Here is a 15,804-nt window from a genome sequence, read left to right on the forward strand (position 1 = left end):
TATTAATGATGGCATGTATTAAGCGCTTACTATGTGCCAAGCACCGTTCTAATAATAATAGTAATGATGATGGCATTTAGTAAGCGCTATGTGCCAAGTACCGTCATAATATTAATAATGGCATTTATTAAGCGCTTACTATGTGCCAAGCACCATTCTAATAATAATAATGATGATGGCATTTATTAAGCACTTACTATGTGCCAAGCACCGTTCTAATAATAACACTAACAGTAATGATGGCATGTATTAAGCGTTTACTATGTGCCAAGTACCGTCCTAATAATAATAATAATAATAATGATGGTGGCATGTACTAAGCGCTTACTATGTGCAAAGCACTGTTCTAATAATAATAGTTAGATGACGGCATTCAGTAAGCACTTACTATGTGCCCAGCACTGTTCTAATAATAATAATGATGATGGCATTTAGTAAGTGCTTACTATATGCCAAGGACCATCCTAATAATAATAATAATAATAGTGACGATGATGGCATTTAGTGAGCACTTACTATGTGCCCAGCACCATTCTAATAATACTAATGATGATGGCATTTAGTAAGCACTATGTGCCAAGCACCGTTCTAATAATAATAATAATAATGGCATTTATTAAGCGCTTACTATGTGCCAAGCACTGTTCTAATAATAATAATGATGATGGCATTTATCAAGCGCTTACTATGTGCCAAGCACCATTCTAATAATAACAATAACAGTAATGATGGCACGTATTAAGCACTTACTATGTGCCAAGCACCGTTCTAATAATAATAATAGTAATGATGAGGGCATTTAGTAAGCGCTATGTGCCACGTACCGTTATAATAATAATAATAATGGCATTTATTAAGCGCTTACTATGTGCCAAGCACCGTTGTAATAATAGCAATAACAGTAATGATGGCATGTATTAAGCGCTATGTGCAAAGTACCGTTATAATAATAATAATGGCATTTATTAAGCGCTTACTACGTGCAAAGCACCGTTCTAATAATAACAATAACAGTAATGATGGCATGTATTAAGCACTTACTATGTGCCAAGCACCGTTCTAATAATAATAATAATGATGGCATTTATTAAGCGCTTATTATGTGCCAAGCACTGTTCTAATAGTAATGATAATAATAATGATGATGCCATTTATTAAGCGCTTACTATGTACAAAGCACTGTTCTAATAATAATAATAATGATGGCATTTATTAAGCGCTTACTAGACTGTGAGCCCATTGTTGGTTAGGGACCGTCTCTATATGTTGCCAACTTGGACTTCCCAAGCGCTTAGTACAGTGCTCTGCACACAGGAAGCGCTCAATAAATACCATGGAATGAATGCCAAGCACCGTTCTAACAATAATAATGATGATGGCATTTATTAAGCGCTTACTATGTCTAAAGCATTGTTCTAGTTACTGATGGCATGTATTAAGCGCTTACTATGTGCCAAGCACCGTTCTAATAATAATAGTAATGATGATGGCATTTAGTAAGCGCTATGTGCCAAGTACCGTCATAATAATAATAATGGCATTTATTAAGCGCTTACTATGTGCCAAGCACCGTTCTAATACTAATAATGATGATGGCATTTATTAAGCGCTTACTATGTGCAAAGCACCGTTCTAATAATAGCAATAACAGTAATGATGGCATGTATTAAGCACTTACTATGTGCCAAGCACCGCTCTAATAATAATAATAATGATGGCATTTATTAAGCACTTATTATGTGCCAAGCACTGTTCTAATAATAATGATAATAATAATGATGATGGCATTTATTAAGCGCTTACTACGTGCAAAGCACTGTTCTAATAATAATAATAATGATGGCATTTATTAAGCGCTTACTAGACTGTGAGCCCGTTGTCGGGTAGGGACCGTCTCTATATGTTGCCAGCTTGGACTTCCCAAGCGCTTAGTACAGTGCTCTGCACACAGGAAGCGCTCAATAAATACCATGGAATGAATGCCAAGCACCGTTCTAACAATAATAATGATGATGGCATTTATTAAGCGCTTACTATGTCTAAAGCATTGTTCTAGTAATAATAATATTAATGATGGCATGTATTAAGCGCTTACTATGTGCCAAGCACCGTTCTAATAATAATAGTAATGATGATGGCATTTAGTAGGCGCTATGTGCCAAGTACCGTCATAATATTAATAATGGCATTTATTAAGCGCTTACTATGTGCCAAGCACCATTCTAATAATAATAATGATGATGGCATTTATTAAGCACTTACTATGTGCCAAGCACCGTTCTAATAATAACACTAACAGTAATGATGGCATGTATTAAGCGTTTACTATGTGCCAAGTACCGTCCTAATAATAATAATAATAATAATAATGATGGTGGCATGTACTAAGCGCTTACTATGTGCAAAGCACTGTTCTAATAATAATAGTTAGATGACGGCATTTAGTAAGCACTTACTATGTGCCCAGCACTGTTCTAATAATAATAATGATGATGGCATTTAGTAAGTGCTTACTATATGCCAAGGACCATCCTAATAATAATAATAATAATAGTGATGATGATGGCATTTAGTGAGCACTTACTATGTGCCCAGCACCATTCTAATAATAATAATGATGATGGCATTTAGTAAGCACTATGTGCCAAGCACCGTTCTAATAATAATAATAATAATGGCATTTATTAAGCGCTTACTATGTGCCAAGCACCGTTCTAATAATAACACTAACAGTAATGATGGCATGTATTAAGCGTTTACTATGTGCCAAGTACCGTCCTAATAATAATAATAATAATAATGATGGTGGCATGTACTAAGCGCTTACTATGTGCAAAGCACTGTTCTAATAATAATAGTTAGATGACGGCATTTAGTAAGCACTTACTATGTGCCCAGCACTGTTCTAATAATAATAATGATGATGGCATTTAGTAAGTGCTTACTATATGCCAAGGACCATCCTAATAATAATAATAATAATAGTGACGATGATGGCATTTAGTGAGCACTTACTATGTGCCCAGCACCATTCTAACAATAATAATAATGATGATGGCATTTAGTAAGCACTATGTGCCAAGCACCGTTCTAATAATAATAATAATAATAATAATGGCATTTATTAAGCGCTTACTAGGTGCCAAGCACTGTTCTAATAATAATAATGATGATGGCATTTATCAAGCGCTTACTATGTGCCAAGCACCATTCTAATAATAACAATAACAGTAATGATGGCACGTATTAAGCACTTACTATGTGCCAAGCACCGTTCTAATAATAATAATAGTAATGATGAGGGCATTTAGTAAGCGCTATGTGCCACGTACCGTTATAATAATAATAATGGCATTTATTAAGCGCTTACTATGTGCCAAGCACCGCTCTAATAATAGCAATAACAGTAATGATGGCATGTATTAAGCGCTATGTGCAAAGTACCGTTATAATAATAATAATGGCATTTATTAAGCGCTTACTATGTGCCAAGCACCGTTGTAATAATAGCAATAACAGTAATGATGGCATGTATTAAGCACTTACTATGTGCCAAGCACCGTTCTAATAATAATAATAATGATGGCATTTATTAAGCGCTTATTCTGTGCCAAGCACTGTTCTAATAGTAATAATAATAATAATGATGATGATGGCATTTATTAAGCACTTACTATGTACAAAGCACTGTTCTAATAATAATAATAATGATGGCATTTATTAAGCGCTTACTAGACTGTGAGCCCGTTGTCGGGTAGGGACCGTCTCTATATGTAGCCAACTTGGACTTCCCAAGCGCTTAGTACAGTGCCCTGCACACAGGAAGCGCTCAATAAATACCATGGAATGAATGCCAAGCACCGTTCTAATAATAATAATGATGATGGCATTTATTAAGCGCTTACTATGTGCCAAGCACCATTGTAATAATAGCAATAACAGTAATGATGGCATGTATTAAGCACTTACTATGTGCCAAGCACCGTTCTAATAATAATAATAATGATGATGATGGCATTTATTAAGCGCTTACTATGTGCCAAGCACCGTTGTAATAATAGCAATAACAGTAATGATGGCATGTATTAAGCACTTACTATGTGCCAAGCACCGTTCTAGTAATAATAATAATAATAATGATGGCATTAAGCGCTTATTATGTGCCAAGCACTGTTCTAATAATAATGATAATAATAATGATGATGGCATTTATTAAGCGCTTACTACGTGCAAAGCACTGTTCTAATAATAATAATAATGATGGCATTTATTAAGCGCTTACTAGACTGTGAGCCCATTGTCGGTTAGGGACCGTCTCTATATGTTGCCAGCTTGGACTTCCCAAGCGCTTAGTACAGTGCTCTGCACACAGGAAGCGCTCAATAAATACCATGGAATGAATGCCAAGCACCGTTCTAACAATAATAATGATGATGGCATTTATTAAGCGCTTACTATGTCTAAAGCATTGTTCTAGTAATAATAATATTAATGATGGCATGTATTAAGCGCTTACTATGTGCCAAGCACCGTTCTAATAATAATAGTAATGATGATGGCATTTAGTAAGCGCTATGTGCCAAGTACCGTCATAATAATAATAATGGCATTTATTAAGCGCTTACTATGTGCCAAGCACCGTTCTAATAATAATAATGATGATGGCATTTATTAAGCGCTTACTATGTGCAAAGCACCGTTCTAATAATAACAATAACAGTAATGATGGCATGTATTAAGCACTTACTATGTGCCAAGCACCGTTCTAATAATAATAATAATAATGATGGCATTTATTAAGCGCTTATTATGTGCCAAGCACTGTTCTAATAATAATGATAATAATAATGATGATTAAGCATTTACTATGTACAAAGCACTGTTCTAATAATAATAATAATAATAATGATGGCATTTATTAAGCGCTTACTAGACTGTGAGCCCATTGTTGGGTAGGGACCGTCTCTATATGTTGCCAACTTGGACTTCCCAAGCGCTTAGTACAGTGCTCTGCACACAGGAAGCGCTCAATAAATACCATGGAATGAATGCCAAGCACCGTTCTAATAATAATAATGATGATGGCATTTATTAAGCGCTTACTATGTGCCAAGCACCGTTGTAATAATAGCAATAACAGTAATGATGGCATGTATTAAGCGCTTACTATGTGCCAAGCACCGCTCTAATAATAATAATAATGATGGCATTTATTAAGCGCTTATTATGTGCCCAGCACTGTTCTAATAATAATGATAATAATAATGATGATGGCATTTATTAAGCACTCACTATGTGCAAAGCACTGTTCTAATAATAATAATAATGATGGCATTTATTAAGCGCTTACTAGACTGTGAGCCCGCTGTCGGGTAGGGACCGTCTCTATATGTTGCCAGCTTGGACTTCCCAAGCGCTTAGTACAGTGCTCTGCACACAGGAAGCGCTCAATAAATACCACGGAATGAATGCCAAGCACCGTTCTAATAATAATAATGATGATGGCATTTATTAAGCGCTTACTATGTCTAAAGCATTGTTCTAGTAATAATAATATTACTGATGGCATTTATTAAGCGCTTACTATGTGCCAAGCACCGTTCTAATAATAATAGTAATGATGATGGCATTTAGTAAGCGCTATGTGCCATGTACCGTCATAATAATAATAATGGCATTTATTAAGCGCTTACTATGTGCCAAGCACCGTTCTAATAATAATAATGATGATGGCATTTATTAAGCGCTTACTATGTGCAAAGCACTGTTCTAATAATAGCAATAACAGTAATGATGGCATGTATTAAGCACTTACTATGTGCCAAGCACCGTTCTAATAATAATAATAATGATGGCATTTATTAAGCACTTATTATGTGCCAAGCACTGTTCTAATAATAATGATAATAATAATGATGATGGCATTTATTAAGCGCTTACTACGTGCAAAGCACTGTTCTAATAATACTAATAATGATGGCATTTATTAAGCGCTTACTAGACTGTGAGCCCGTTGTCGGGTAGGGACCGTCTCTATATGTTGCCAGCTTGGACTTCCCAAGCGCTTAGTACAGTGCTCTGCACACAGGAAGCGCTCAATAAATACCATGGAATGAATGCCAAGCACCGTTCTAATAATAATAATGATGATGGCATTTATTAAGCGCTTACTATGTGCCAAGCACCATTGTAATAATAGCAATAACAGTAATGATGGCATGTATTAAGCACTTACTATGTGCCAAGCACCGTTCTAATAATAATAATAATAATGATGATGGCATTTATTAAGCGCTTACTATGTGCCAAGCACCGTTGTAATAATAGCAATAACAGTAATGATGGCATGTATTAAGCACTTACTATGTGCCAAGCACCGTTCTAGTAATAATAATAATAATAATAATGGCATTTATTAAGCGCTTATTATGTGCCAAGCACTGTTCTAATAATAATGATAATAATAATGATGATGGCATTTATTAAGCGCTTACTACGTGCAAAGCACTGTTCTAATAATACTAATAATGATGGCATTTATTAAGCGCTTACTAGACTGTGAGCCCGTTGTCGGGTAGGGACCGTCTCTATATGTTGCCAGCTTGGACTTCCCAAGCGCTTAGTACAGTGCCCTGCACACAGGAAGTGCTCAATAAATACCATGGAATGAATGCCAAGCACCGTTCTAATAATAATAATGATGATGGCATTTATTAAGCGCTTACTATGTGCCAAGCACCATTGTAATAATAGCAATAACAGTAATGATGGCATGTATTAAGCACTTACTATGTGCCAAGCACCGTTCTAATAATAATAATAATAATGATGATGGCATTTATTAAGCGCTTACTATGTGCCAAGCACCGTTGTAATAATAGCAATAACAGTAATGATGGCATGTATTAAGCACTTACTATGTGCCAAGCACCGTTCTAGTAATAATAATAATAATAATGATGGCATTTATTAAGCGCTTATTATGTGCCAAGCACTGTTCTAATAATAATGATAATAATAATGATGATGGCATTTATTAAGCGCTTACTACGTGCAAAGCACTGTTCTAATAATACTAATAATGATGGCATTTATTAAGCGCTTACTAGACTGTGAGCCCGTTGTCGGGTAGAGACCGTCTCTATATGTTGCCAGCTTGGACTTCCCAAGCGCTTAGTACAGTGCTCTGCACACAGGAAGCGCTCAATAAATACCATGGAATGAATGCCAAGCACCGTTCTAATAATAATAATGATGATGGCATTTATTAAGCGCTTACTATGTGCCAAGCACCGTTGTAATAATAGCAATACCAGTAATGATGGCATGTATTAAGCACTTACTACGTGCCAAGCACCGTTCTAATAATAATAATAATAATGATGGCATTTATTAAGCGCTTATTATGTGCCAAGCACTGTTCTAATAGTAATGATAATAATAATGATGATTAAGCATTTACTATGTACAAAGCACTGTTCTAATAATACTAATAATGATGGCATTTATTAAGCGCTTACTAGACTGTGAGCCCACTGTTGGGTAGGGACCGTCTCTATATGTTGCCAACTTGGACTTCCCAAGCGCTTAGTACAGTGCTCTGCACACAGGAAGCGCTCAATAAATACCATGGAATGAATGCCAAGCACCGTTCTAACAATAATAATGATGATGGCATTTATTAAGCGCTTACTATGTCTAAAGCATTGTTCTAGTAATAATAATATTACTGATGGCATGTATTAAGCGCTTACTATGTGCCAAGCACCGTTCTAATAATAATAGTAATGATGATGGCATTTAGTAAGCGCTATGTGCCAAGTACCGTCATAATAATAATAATGGCATTTATTAAGCGCTTACTATGTGCCAAGCACCGTTCTAATAATAATAATGATGATGGCATTTATTAAGCGCTTACTATGTGCCAAGCACTGTTCTAATAATAGCAATAACAGTAATGATGGCATGTATTAAGCACTTACTATGTGCCAAGCACCGTTCTAATAATAATAATAATAATGATGGCATTTATTAAGCGCTTATTATGTGCCAAGCACTGTTCTAATAATAATGATAATAATAATGATGATGGCATTTATTAAGCGCTTACTACGTGCAAAGCACTGTTCTAATAATAATAATAATAATGATGGCATTTATTAAGCGCTTACTAGACTGTGAGCCCGTTGTCGGGTAGGGACCGTCTCTATATGTTGCCAGCTTGGACTTCCCAAGCGCTTAGTACAGTGCTCTGCACACAGGAAGCGCTCAATAAATACCATGGAATGAATGCCAAGCACCGTTCTAACAATAATAATGATGATGGCATTTATTAAGTGCTTACTATGTCTAAAGCATTGTTCTAGTAATAATAATATTAACGATGGCATGTACTAAGCGCTTACCATGTGCAAAGCACTGTTCTAATAATAATAATAATAATAATAACGGCCTCGGCTTAACACTGAGCCACGCTTCCTTCGTTCATTCAATCGTATTTATTGAGCTCCTACTGTGTACAGAGCACCGTACTAAGCGCTTGAGCACTGTACTAAGCGCCTCGCGCCCAGGGAAACGCCAGCGGGCGAGCGTGTCCCAGCGGAAGGAGCCCGGGCTTGGGAGTCCGAGGTCGTGGGTTCGAATCCCGCCCCCACCGCCTGCCAGCTGGGTGACTTTGGGCGAGTCACTTCCCTTCTCCGGGCCTCAGTTTCCTCGTCTGTCAAACGGGGGTGGAGACTTGTGAGCCCCACGGGGGACAACCTAATAATAATAATAACGATGGCATTTGTTAAGCGCTTACTATGTGCCAAGCGCTGTTCTAAGCGCTGCGGAGGATACAAGGTGATCAGGTTGTCCCACTTGGGGCTCACAGTCTTAATCCCCATTTTCCGGATGAAGGTAACTGAGGCCCAGAGAAGCGAAGTGACCCGCCCAAAGTCACACAGCTGACAACTGGAGGAGCCAGGATTTGAACCCATAACCTCTGACTCCAAAGCCCGGGCTCTTTCCAATGAGCCACCAACTGAGACCCATCATCTGATCACCTTGTATCTCCCGCGGCGCTTAGAACAGTGCTCGGCACATAGTAAGCGCTTAACAAATACCATCACTATTATTATCCTCCTCCTCGGGGCCTCAGTTCCCTCATCTGGAAAATGGGGATAAAGTCTGTGAGCCCCGCGGGGGACAACCTGATCACCTCGTATCTCCCCCAGTGCTTAGAACAGTGCTTGGCACATAGTGAGCGCTTAACAAATACCATCACTATTATTATCATCCTCCTCCTCGGGGCCTCAGTTTCCTCATCTGGAAAATGGGGATGAAGTCTGTGAGCCCCGCGGGGGACAACCTGATCACCTTGTATCTCCCCCAGCGCTTAGAACAGTGCTCGGCACATAGTAAGCGCTTAACAAATACCATCACTATTATTATTATCCTCCTCCTCGGGGCCTCAGTTTCCTCATCTGGAAAATGGGGATGAAGTCTGTGAGCCCCGCGGGGGACAACCTGATCACCTCGTATCTCCCCCAGTGCTTAGAACAGTGCTCGGCACATAGTGAGCGCTTAACAAATACCATCACTATTATTATCATCCTCCTCCTCGGGGCCTCAGTTTCCTCATCTGGAAAATGGGGATGAAGTCTGTGAGCCCCGCGGGGGACAACCTGATCACCTTGTATCTCCCCCAGCGCTTAGAACAGTGCTCGGCACATAGTAAGCGCTTAACAAATACCATCACTATTATTATTATCCTCCTTCTCGGGGCCTCAGTTTCCTCATCTGGAAAACGGGTATGAAGTCTGTGAGCCCCACGGGGGACAACCTGATCACCTCGTATCTCCCGCAGCGCTTAGAACAGTGCTCGGCACAGAGTGAGCGCTTAACAAATACCATCACTATTATTATTATCCTCTTCCTCGGGGCCTCAGTTTCCTCATCTGGAAAACGGGTATGAAGTCTGTGAGCCCCACGGGGGACAACCTGATCACCTCGTATCTCCCGCAGCGCTTAGAACAGTGCTCGGCACATAGTAAGCGCTTAACAAATACCATCACTATTATTATCATCCTCCTCCTCGGGGCCTCAGTTCCCTCATCTGGAAAATGGGGATGAAGTCTGTGAGTCCCACGGGGGACAACCTGATCACCTCGTATCTCCCGCAGCGCTTAGAACAGTGCTCGGCACAGAGTGAGCGCTTAACAAATACCATCACTATTATTATTATCCTCCTCCTCGGGGCCTCAGTTTCCTCATCTGGAAAACGGGTATGAAGTCTGTGAGCCCCACGGGGGACAACCTGATCACCTCGTATCTCCCCCAGCGCTTAGAACAGTGCTCGGCACAGAGTGAGCGCTTAACAAATGCCATCATTATCGTTATTATTCATTGGGCCTCAGTTATTCATCTGTAAAATGGGGGCGAAGACCACGAGCCCCACGGGGGATAACCTGATCACCTTGTATCTGCCCCGGTGCTTAGCACATAGTAAGCGCTTAAATACCATTATTATTGTGAGCCCACTGTTGGGTAGGGCCTGTCTCTATATGTTGCCAATTTGTACTTCCCAAGCGCTTAGTACAGTGCTCTGCACATAGTAAGTGCTCAATAAATACGATTGATTGATTGTTATTATTATCAGATAATAGATTATCAGAGAATTATCAGAGAAAAGAAGCAGCGTGGCTCAGTGGAAAGAGCATGGGCTTTGGAGTCAGGGGTCGTGGGTTCGAATCCCAGCACTGCCACATGCCTGCTGTGTGACCTTGGGCAAGTCACCCAACTTCTCTGAGCCTCAGTTCCCTCATCTGTCAAATGGGGATGAAGCCCGTCAGCCCCACGGGGGACCGCCTGATCACCTTGTATCTCCCCCGGTGCTCAGAACGGTGCTCGGCACATAGTGAGCGCTTAACAAATGCCATCACTATTATTAGCCTCTGGGCCTCGGTTCCCTCATCTGGAAAATGGGGGTGAAGACCGTCAGCCCTACGAGGGACAACCTGATCACCTTGTATCGCCCCCGGCGCTTAGAACAGTGCTTGGCACATAGTAAGCACTTAACAAATGCCACCATTATTATTACTATCATTACCTTGTGTCTCCCCCGGCGCTTAGAACAGTGCTCGGCACATAGTGAGCGCTTAACAAATACCATCATTATTATTAGTCTCTGGGCCTCAGTTCCCTCATCTGTAAAATGGGGATGAAGACCGTGAGCCCCACGGGGGACAACCTCATCACCCTGTATCTCCCCCGGTGCTTAGAACAGTGCTCAGCACATAGTAAGCGCTTAACAAATACCATCATCATTATTATTCTCTGGGCCTCAGTTCCCTCATCTGTAAAATGGGGATGAAGACCGTGAGCCCCACGGGGGACAACCTCATCACCTTGCATCTCCCTTGGCGCTTAGAACAGTGCTCAGCACATAGTGAGCGCTTAACGAATGCCACCGTTATTATTACTATCATTACCTTGTGTCTCCCCCAGTGCTTAGAACAGTGCTCGGCACATAGGGAGCGCTTAACAAATACCATCATTATTATTAGTCTCTGGGCCTCAGTTCCCTCATCTGGAAAATGGGGATGAAGACCGTGAGCCCCACGGGGGACAACCTCATCACCCTGTATCTCCCCCGGCGCTTAGAACAGTGCTCGGCACATAGTAAGCGCTTAACAAATATCATCATCATTATTAGTCTCTGGGCCTCAGTTCCCTCATCTGTAAAATGGGGATGAAGACCGGGAGCCCCACGGGGGACAACCTCATCACCTTGCATCTCCCTTGGCGCTTAGAACAGTGCTCGGCACATAGTAAGCGCTTAACGAATGCCACCATTATTATTACTATTGTTACGTTGTGTCTCCCCCGGCGCTTAGAACGGTGCTCGGCACATAGTAAGCGCTTAACAAATATCATCATCATTATTAGTCTCTGGGCCTCAGTTCCCTCATCTGTAAAATGGGGATGAAGAGCGTCAGCCCCAAGGGGGACAACCTGATCACCTTGTATTTCCCCTGGCATTTAGAACAGTGCTCGGCACATAGTAAGCGCTTAAAAAACATCATCATCATTATTAGTCTCTGGGCCTCAGTTCCCTCATCTGTAAAATGGGGATGAAGACCATGAGCCCCACGGGGGACAACCTGATCACCCTGTATCTCCCCCAGCGCTTAGAACAGTGCTCGGCACATAGTAAGCGCTTAACAAATGCCACCATTATTATTACTACCATTACCTTGTATCTCCCCCGGTGTTTAGAACAGTGCTCGGCACATAGTAAGCGCTTAACAAATATCATCATCATTATTAGTCTCTGGGCCTCAGTTCCCTCATCTGGAAAATGGGGATGAAGACCGTGAGCCCCACGGGGGACAACCCGATCACCTTGTATCTCCCCCGGCGCTTAGAACAGTGCTCAGCACATAGTAAGCGCTTAACGAATGCCACCATTATTATTACTATCATTACCTTGTGTCTCCCCCGGCGCTTAGAACAGTGCTCGGCACATAGTAAGCGCTTAACAAATACCACCATCATTATTATTCTCTGGGCCTCAGTTCCCTCATCTGGAAAATGGGGATGAAGACCGTGAGCCCCACGGGGGACAACCCGATCACCGTGTATCTCCCCTGGCGCTTAGAACAGTGCTCGGCACATAGTAAGCGCTTAAAAAATCTCATCATCATTATTAGTCTCTGGGCCTCAGTTCCCTCATCTGGAAAATGGGGATGAAGACCGGGAGCCCCACGGGGGACAACCTCATCACCTTGTATCTCCCCCGGTGCTTAGAACAGTGCTCGGCACATAGTAAGCGCTTAAGAAATACCATCATTATTATTATTATTCTCTGGGCCTCAGTTCCCTCATCTGTCAAATGGGGACGAAGACCGTCAGCCCCACGGGGGACAACCTGATCACCTTGTATCTCCCCCAGCGCTTAGCACATAGTAAGTGCTTAAATACCATTATTACTGTTATTATTATCAGCTAACGCATCAGATAAAAGCAGCGGCGTGGCTCAGCGGAAAGAGCACGGGCTCTGGAGTCCGAGGTCCTGGGTTCGAATGCCGCCGAGTGACCTCGGGCAAGCGGCCTAACTTCTCTGCGCCTCAGTTCCCTCATCTGGAAAAGGGGGGTGAAGAGCGGGGCCCCCCCGTGGGACCACCTGATCACCTTGTACCCCCGCCCCCGCAGCGCTTAGAGCAGTGCTCGGCACATAGTAAGCGCTCAACGAACGCCGTCGTCGGTACTTTCCTCGGCGGATACCTTTATCCAGGACGCTGTGCTCCATTTCCGTGAGCTCCCGCCGGAAGGAAGTGAAGTACTTGAACAGCGCCCACATGAAGGCCTGGTAAGTGCGGAACGGGGGCTCGGGGGGCGTCTTCTTGGGGGGCAGGAGGGGGCTGGGGGAGACGCCGCCCTCGCCGCGGCCCATGATCTCGTCCATGAACTGCTGGAGCCCGTGGACCACTTGGCCGTACGCGGCGATCTGCTCCAGGACCGAGCGCAGGCAGTCCTGCGGGGACGAGAGCGGCGGCCGGGGCCCCGGCCCTGGGTTCGAGTCCCCGGCGCGGCGGCCGGAGGTTCGGATCTCCGTTCTCCGGGCCTCGGTTCCCTCGTCTGGGAAATGGGGGTGACGGCCGGGGGCCCCACCTGATCACCGGGTATCCTGCTTCGCACGGAGTAAGCGCTTAACGGATACTATCGTTATTATTATTATTATTATTATTATTACCTTTTAGACTGTGAGCCCTCTGTTTTGGTAGGGACCGTCTCTACGTGTCGCCGACTTGCACTTCCCAAGTGCTCTGCGCACAGTAAGCGCTCAATAAATACGATTGATTGACTGATTGATTGATTCTTCTCTAGGCCTCAGTTCCCTCATCTGGAAAATGGGGATGGAGACTGTGAGCCCCCCGTGGGACAACTTCATCACCTTGTAACCTCCCCGGCGCTTAGAACGGTGCTTTGCACAGAGTAAGTGCTTAACAAATACCGTTATTATTATTATTGTAAAGGGAATAATAGGTATGTGTCTAGAAATAGAATAATAGACACGCGGAATATAAACAGAACAGACGCTTATATAAATAGAACAATAGATATGTGTATATATAAATAGAGAATATATAAAGAGAATAGATACGTGTCTATAAATAGAATAATAGATACGTGTCTATAAATAGAATAATAGATACGTATACGTAAATAGAATAATAGATTATTATTATTATTATTATCCTCTGGGCCTCAGTTTCCTCATCTGGAAAATGGGGATGAAGACTGTGAGCCCCCCATGGGACAACTTCATCACCTTGTAACCTCCCCAGCGCTTAGAACAGTGCTTTGCACACAGTAAATGTTTAACAAATACCATCATTATTATTATTATTATAAAGGGAATAATAGGTATGTGTCTATAAATAGAATAAGAGACACGCGGAATATAAACAGAATAGACACGCTTATATAAATAGAACAATAGATGTGTGTATACAAATAGAACAATAGATATGTCTATAAATAGAATAACTGATATGTGTCTATAAAGAGAGTAGATACGTATCTATAAATAGAATAACTGATACGTGTCTATAAAGAGAATAGATACGTATCTATAAATAGAATAACTGATACGTGTCTATAAAGAGAATAGATACGTGTCTATAAATAGAATAATAGATACGTGTCTATAAATGGAATAATAGATACGTATACGTAAACAGAATAATAGATTATTATTATTATTATTCTCTGGGCCTCAGTTTCCTCATCTGGAAAATGGGGATGGAGACTGTGAGCCCCCCGTGGGACCACCTCATCACCTTGTAACCTCCCCGGCGCTTAGAACGGTGCTTTGCACAGAGTAAGTGCTTAACAAATACCGTCATTATTATTATTATTATAAAGGGAATAATAGGTATGTGTCTATAAATAGAATAAGAGACACGCGGAATATAAACAGAATAGACACGCTTATATAAATAGAACAATAGATGTGTGTATACAAATAGAACAATAGATATGTCTATAAATAGAATAACTAATATGTGTCTATAAAGAGAGTAGATACGTATCTATAAATAGAATAACTGATACGTGTCTATAAAGAGAATAGATACGTATCTATAAATAGAATAATAGATACGTGTCTATAAATGGAATAATAGATACGTATACGTAAACAGAATAATAGATTATTATTATTATTATTCTCTGGGCCTCAGTTTCCTCATCTGTAAAATGGGGATGGAGACTGTGAGCCCCCCGTGGGACCACCTCATCACCTTGTAACCTCCCCGGCGCTTAGAACGGTGCTTTGCACAGAGTAAGTGCTTAACAAATACCGTCATTATTATTATTATTATAAAGGGAATAATAGGTATGTGTCTATAAATAGAATAATAGACACGCAGAACATAAACAGAATAGACACGCTTATATAAATAGAACAATAGTTGAGTGTATACAAATAGAACAATAGATATGTGTCTATAAACAGAATAACTGATATGTGTCTATATAGAAAGTAGATATGTATCTATAAATAGAATAACTGATACGTGTCTATAAAGAGAATAGATACGTGTCTATAAATAGAATAATAGATACGAGTCTATAAATGGCATAATAGATACGTATACGTAAAAGAATAATAGATTATTATTATTATTATTATTCTCTAGGCCTCAGTTTCCTCATCTGGAAAATGGGGATGGAGACTGAGCCCCCCGTGGGACCACTTCATCACCTTGTAACCTCCCCGGCGCTTAGAACGGTGCTCTGCACAGAGTAAGTGCT

General features: G+C 41.0%; 1 protein-coding gene across 1 annotated transcript in view; it reads right to left on the reverse strand.

Moving 5' to 3' along the window:
• The window catches only part of TUBGCP5 (tubulin gamma complex associated protein 5), a 155,239-nt gene that overhangs the window by 80,174 nt on the left and 59,261 nt on the right, over positions 1-15,804 (reverse strand). The window contains exon 10 of the mRNA XM_038757204.1: positions 13,270-13,519. Coding sequence (XP_038613132.1) covers positions 13,270-13,519 — 250 coding nt within the window. The remainder of the gene's footprint in view (positions 1-13,269; positions 13,520-15,804) is intronic.

Source organism: Tachyglossus aculeatus, chromosome 15, assembly GCF_015852505.1.
Source record: "Tachyglossus aculeatus isolate mTacAcu1 chromosome 15, mTacAcu1.pri, whole genome shotgun sequence".
NCBI classification, from domain to species: domain Eukaryota; kingdom Metazoa; phylum Chordata; class Mammalia; order Monotremata; family Tachyglossidae; genus Tachyglossus; species Tachyglossus aculeatus.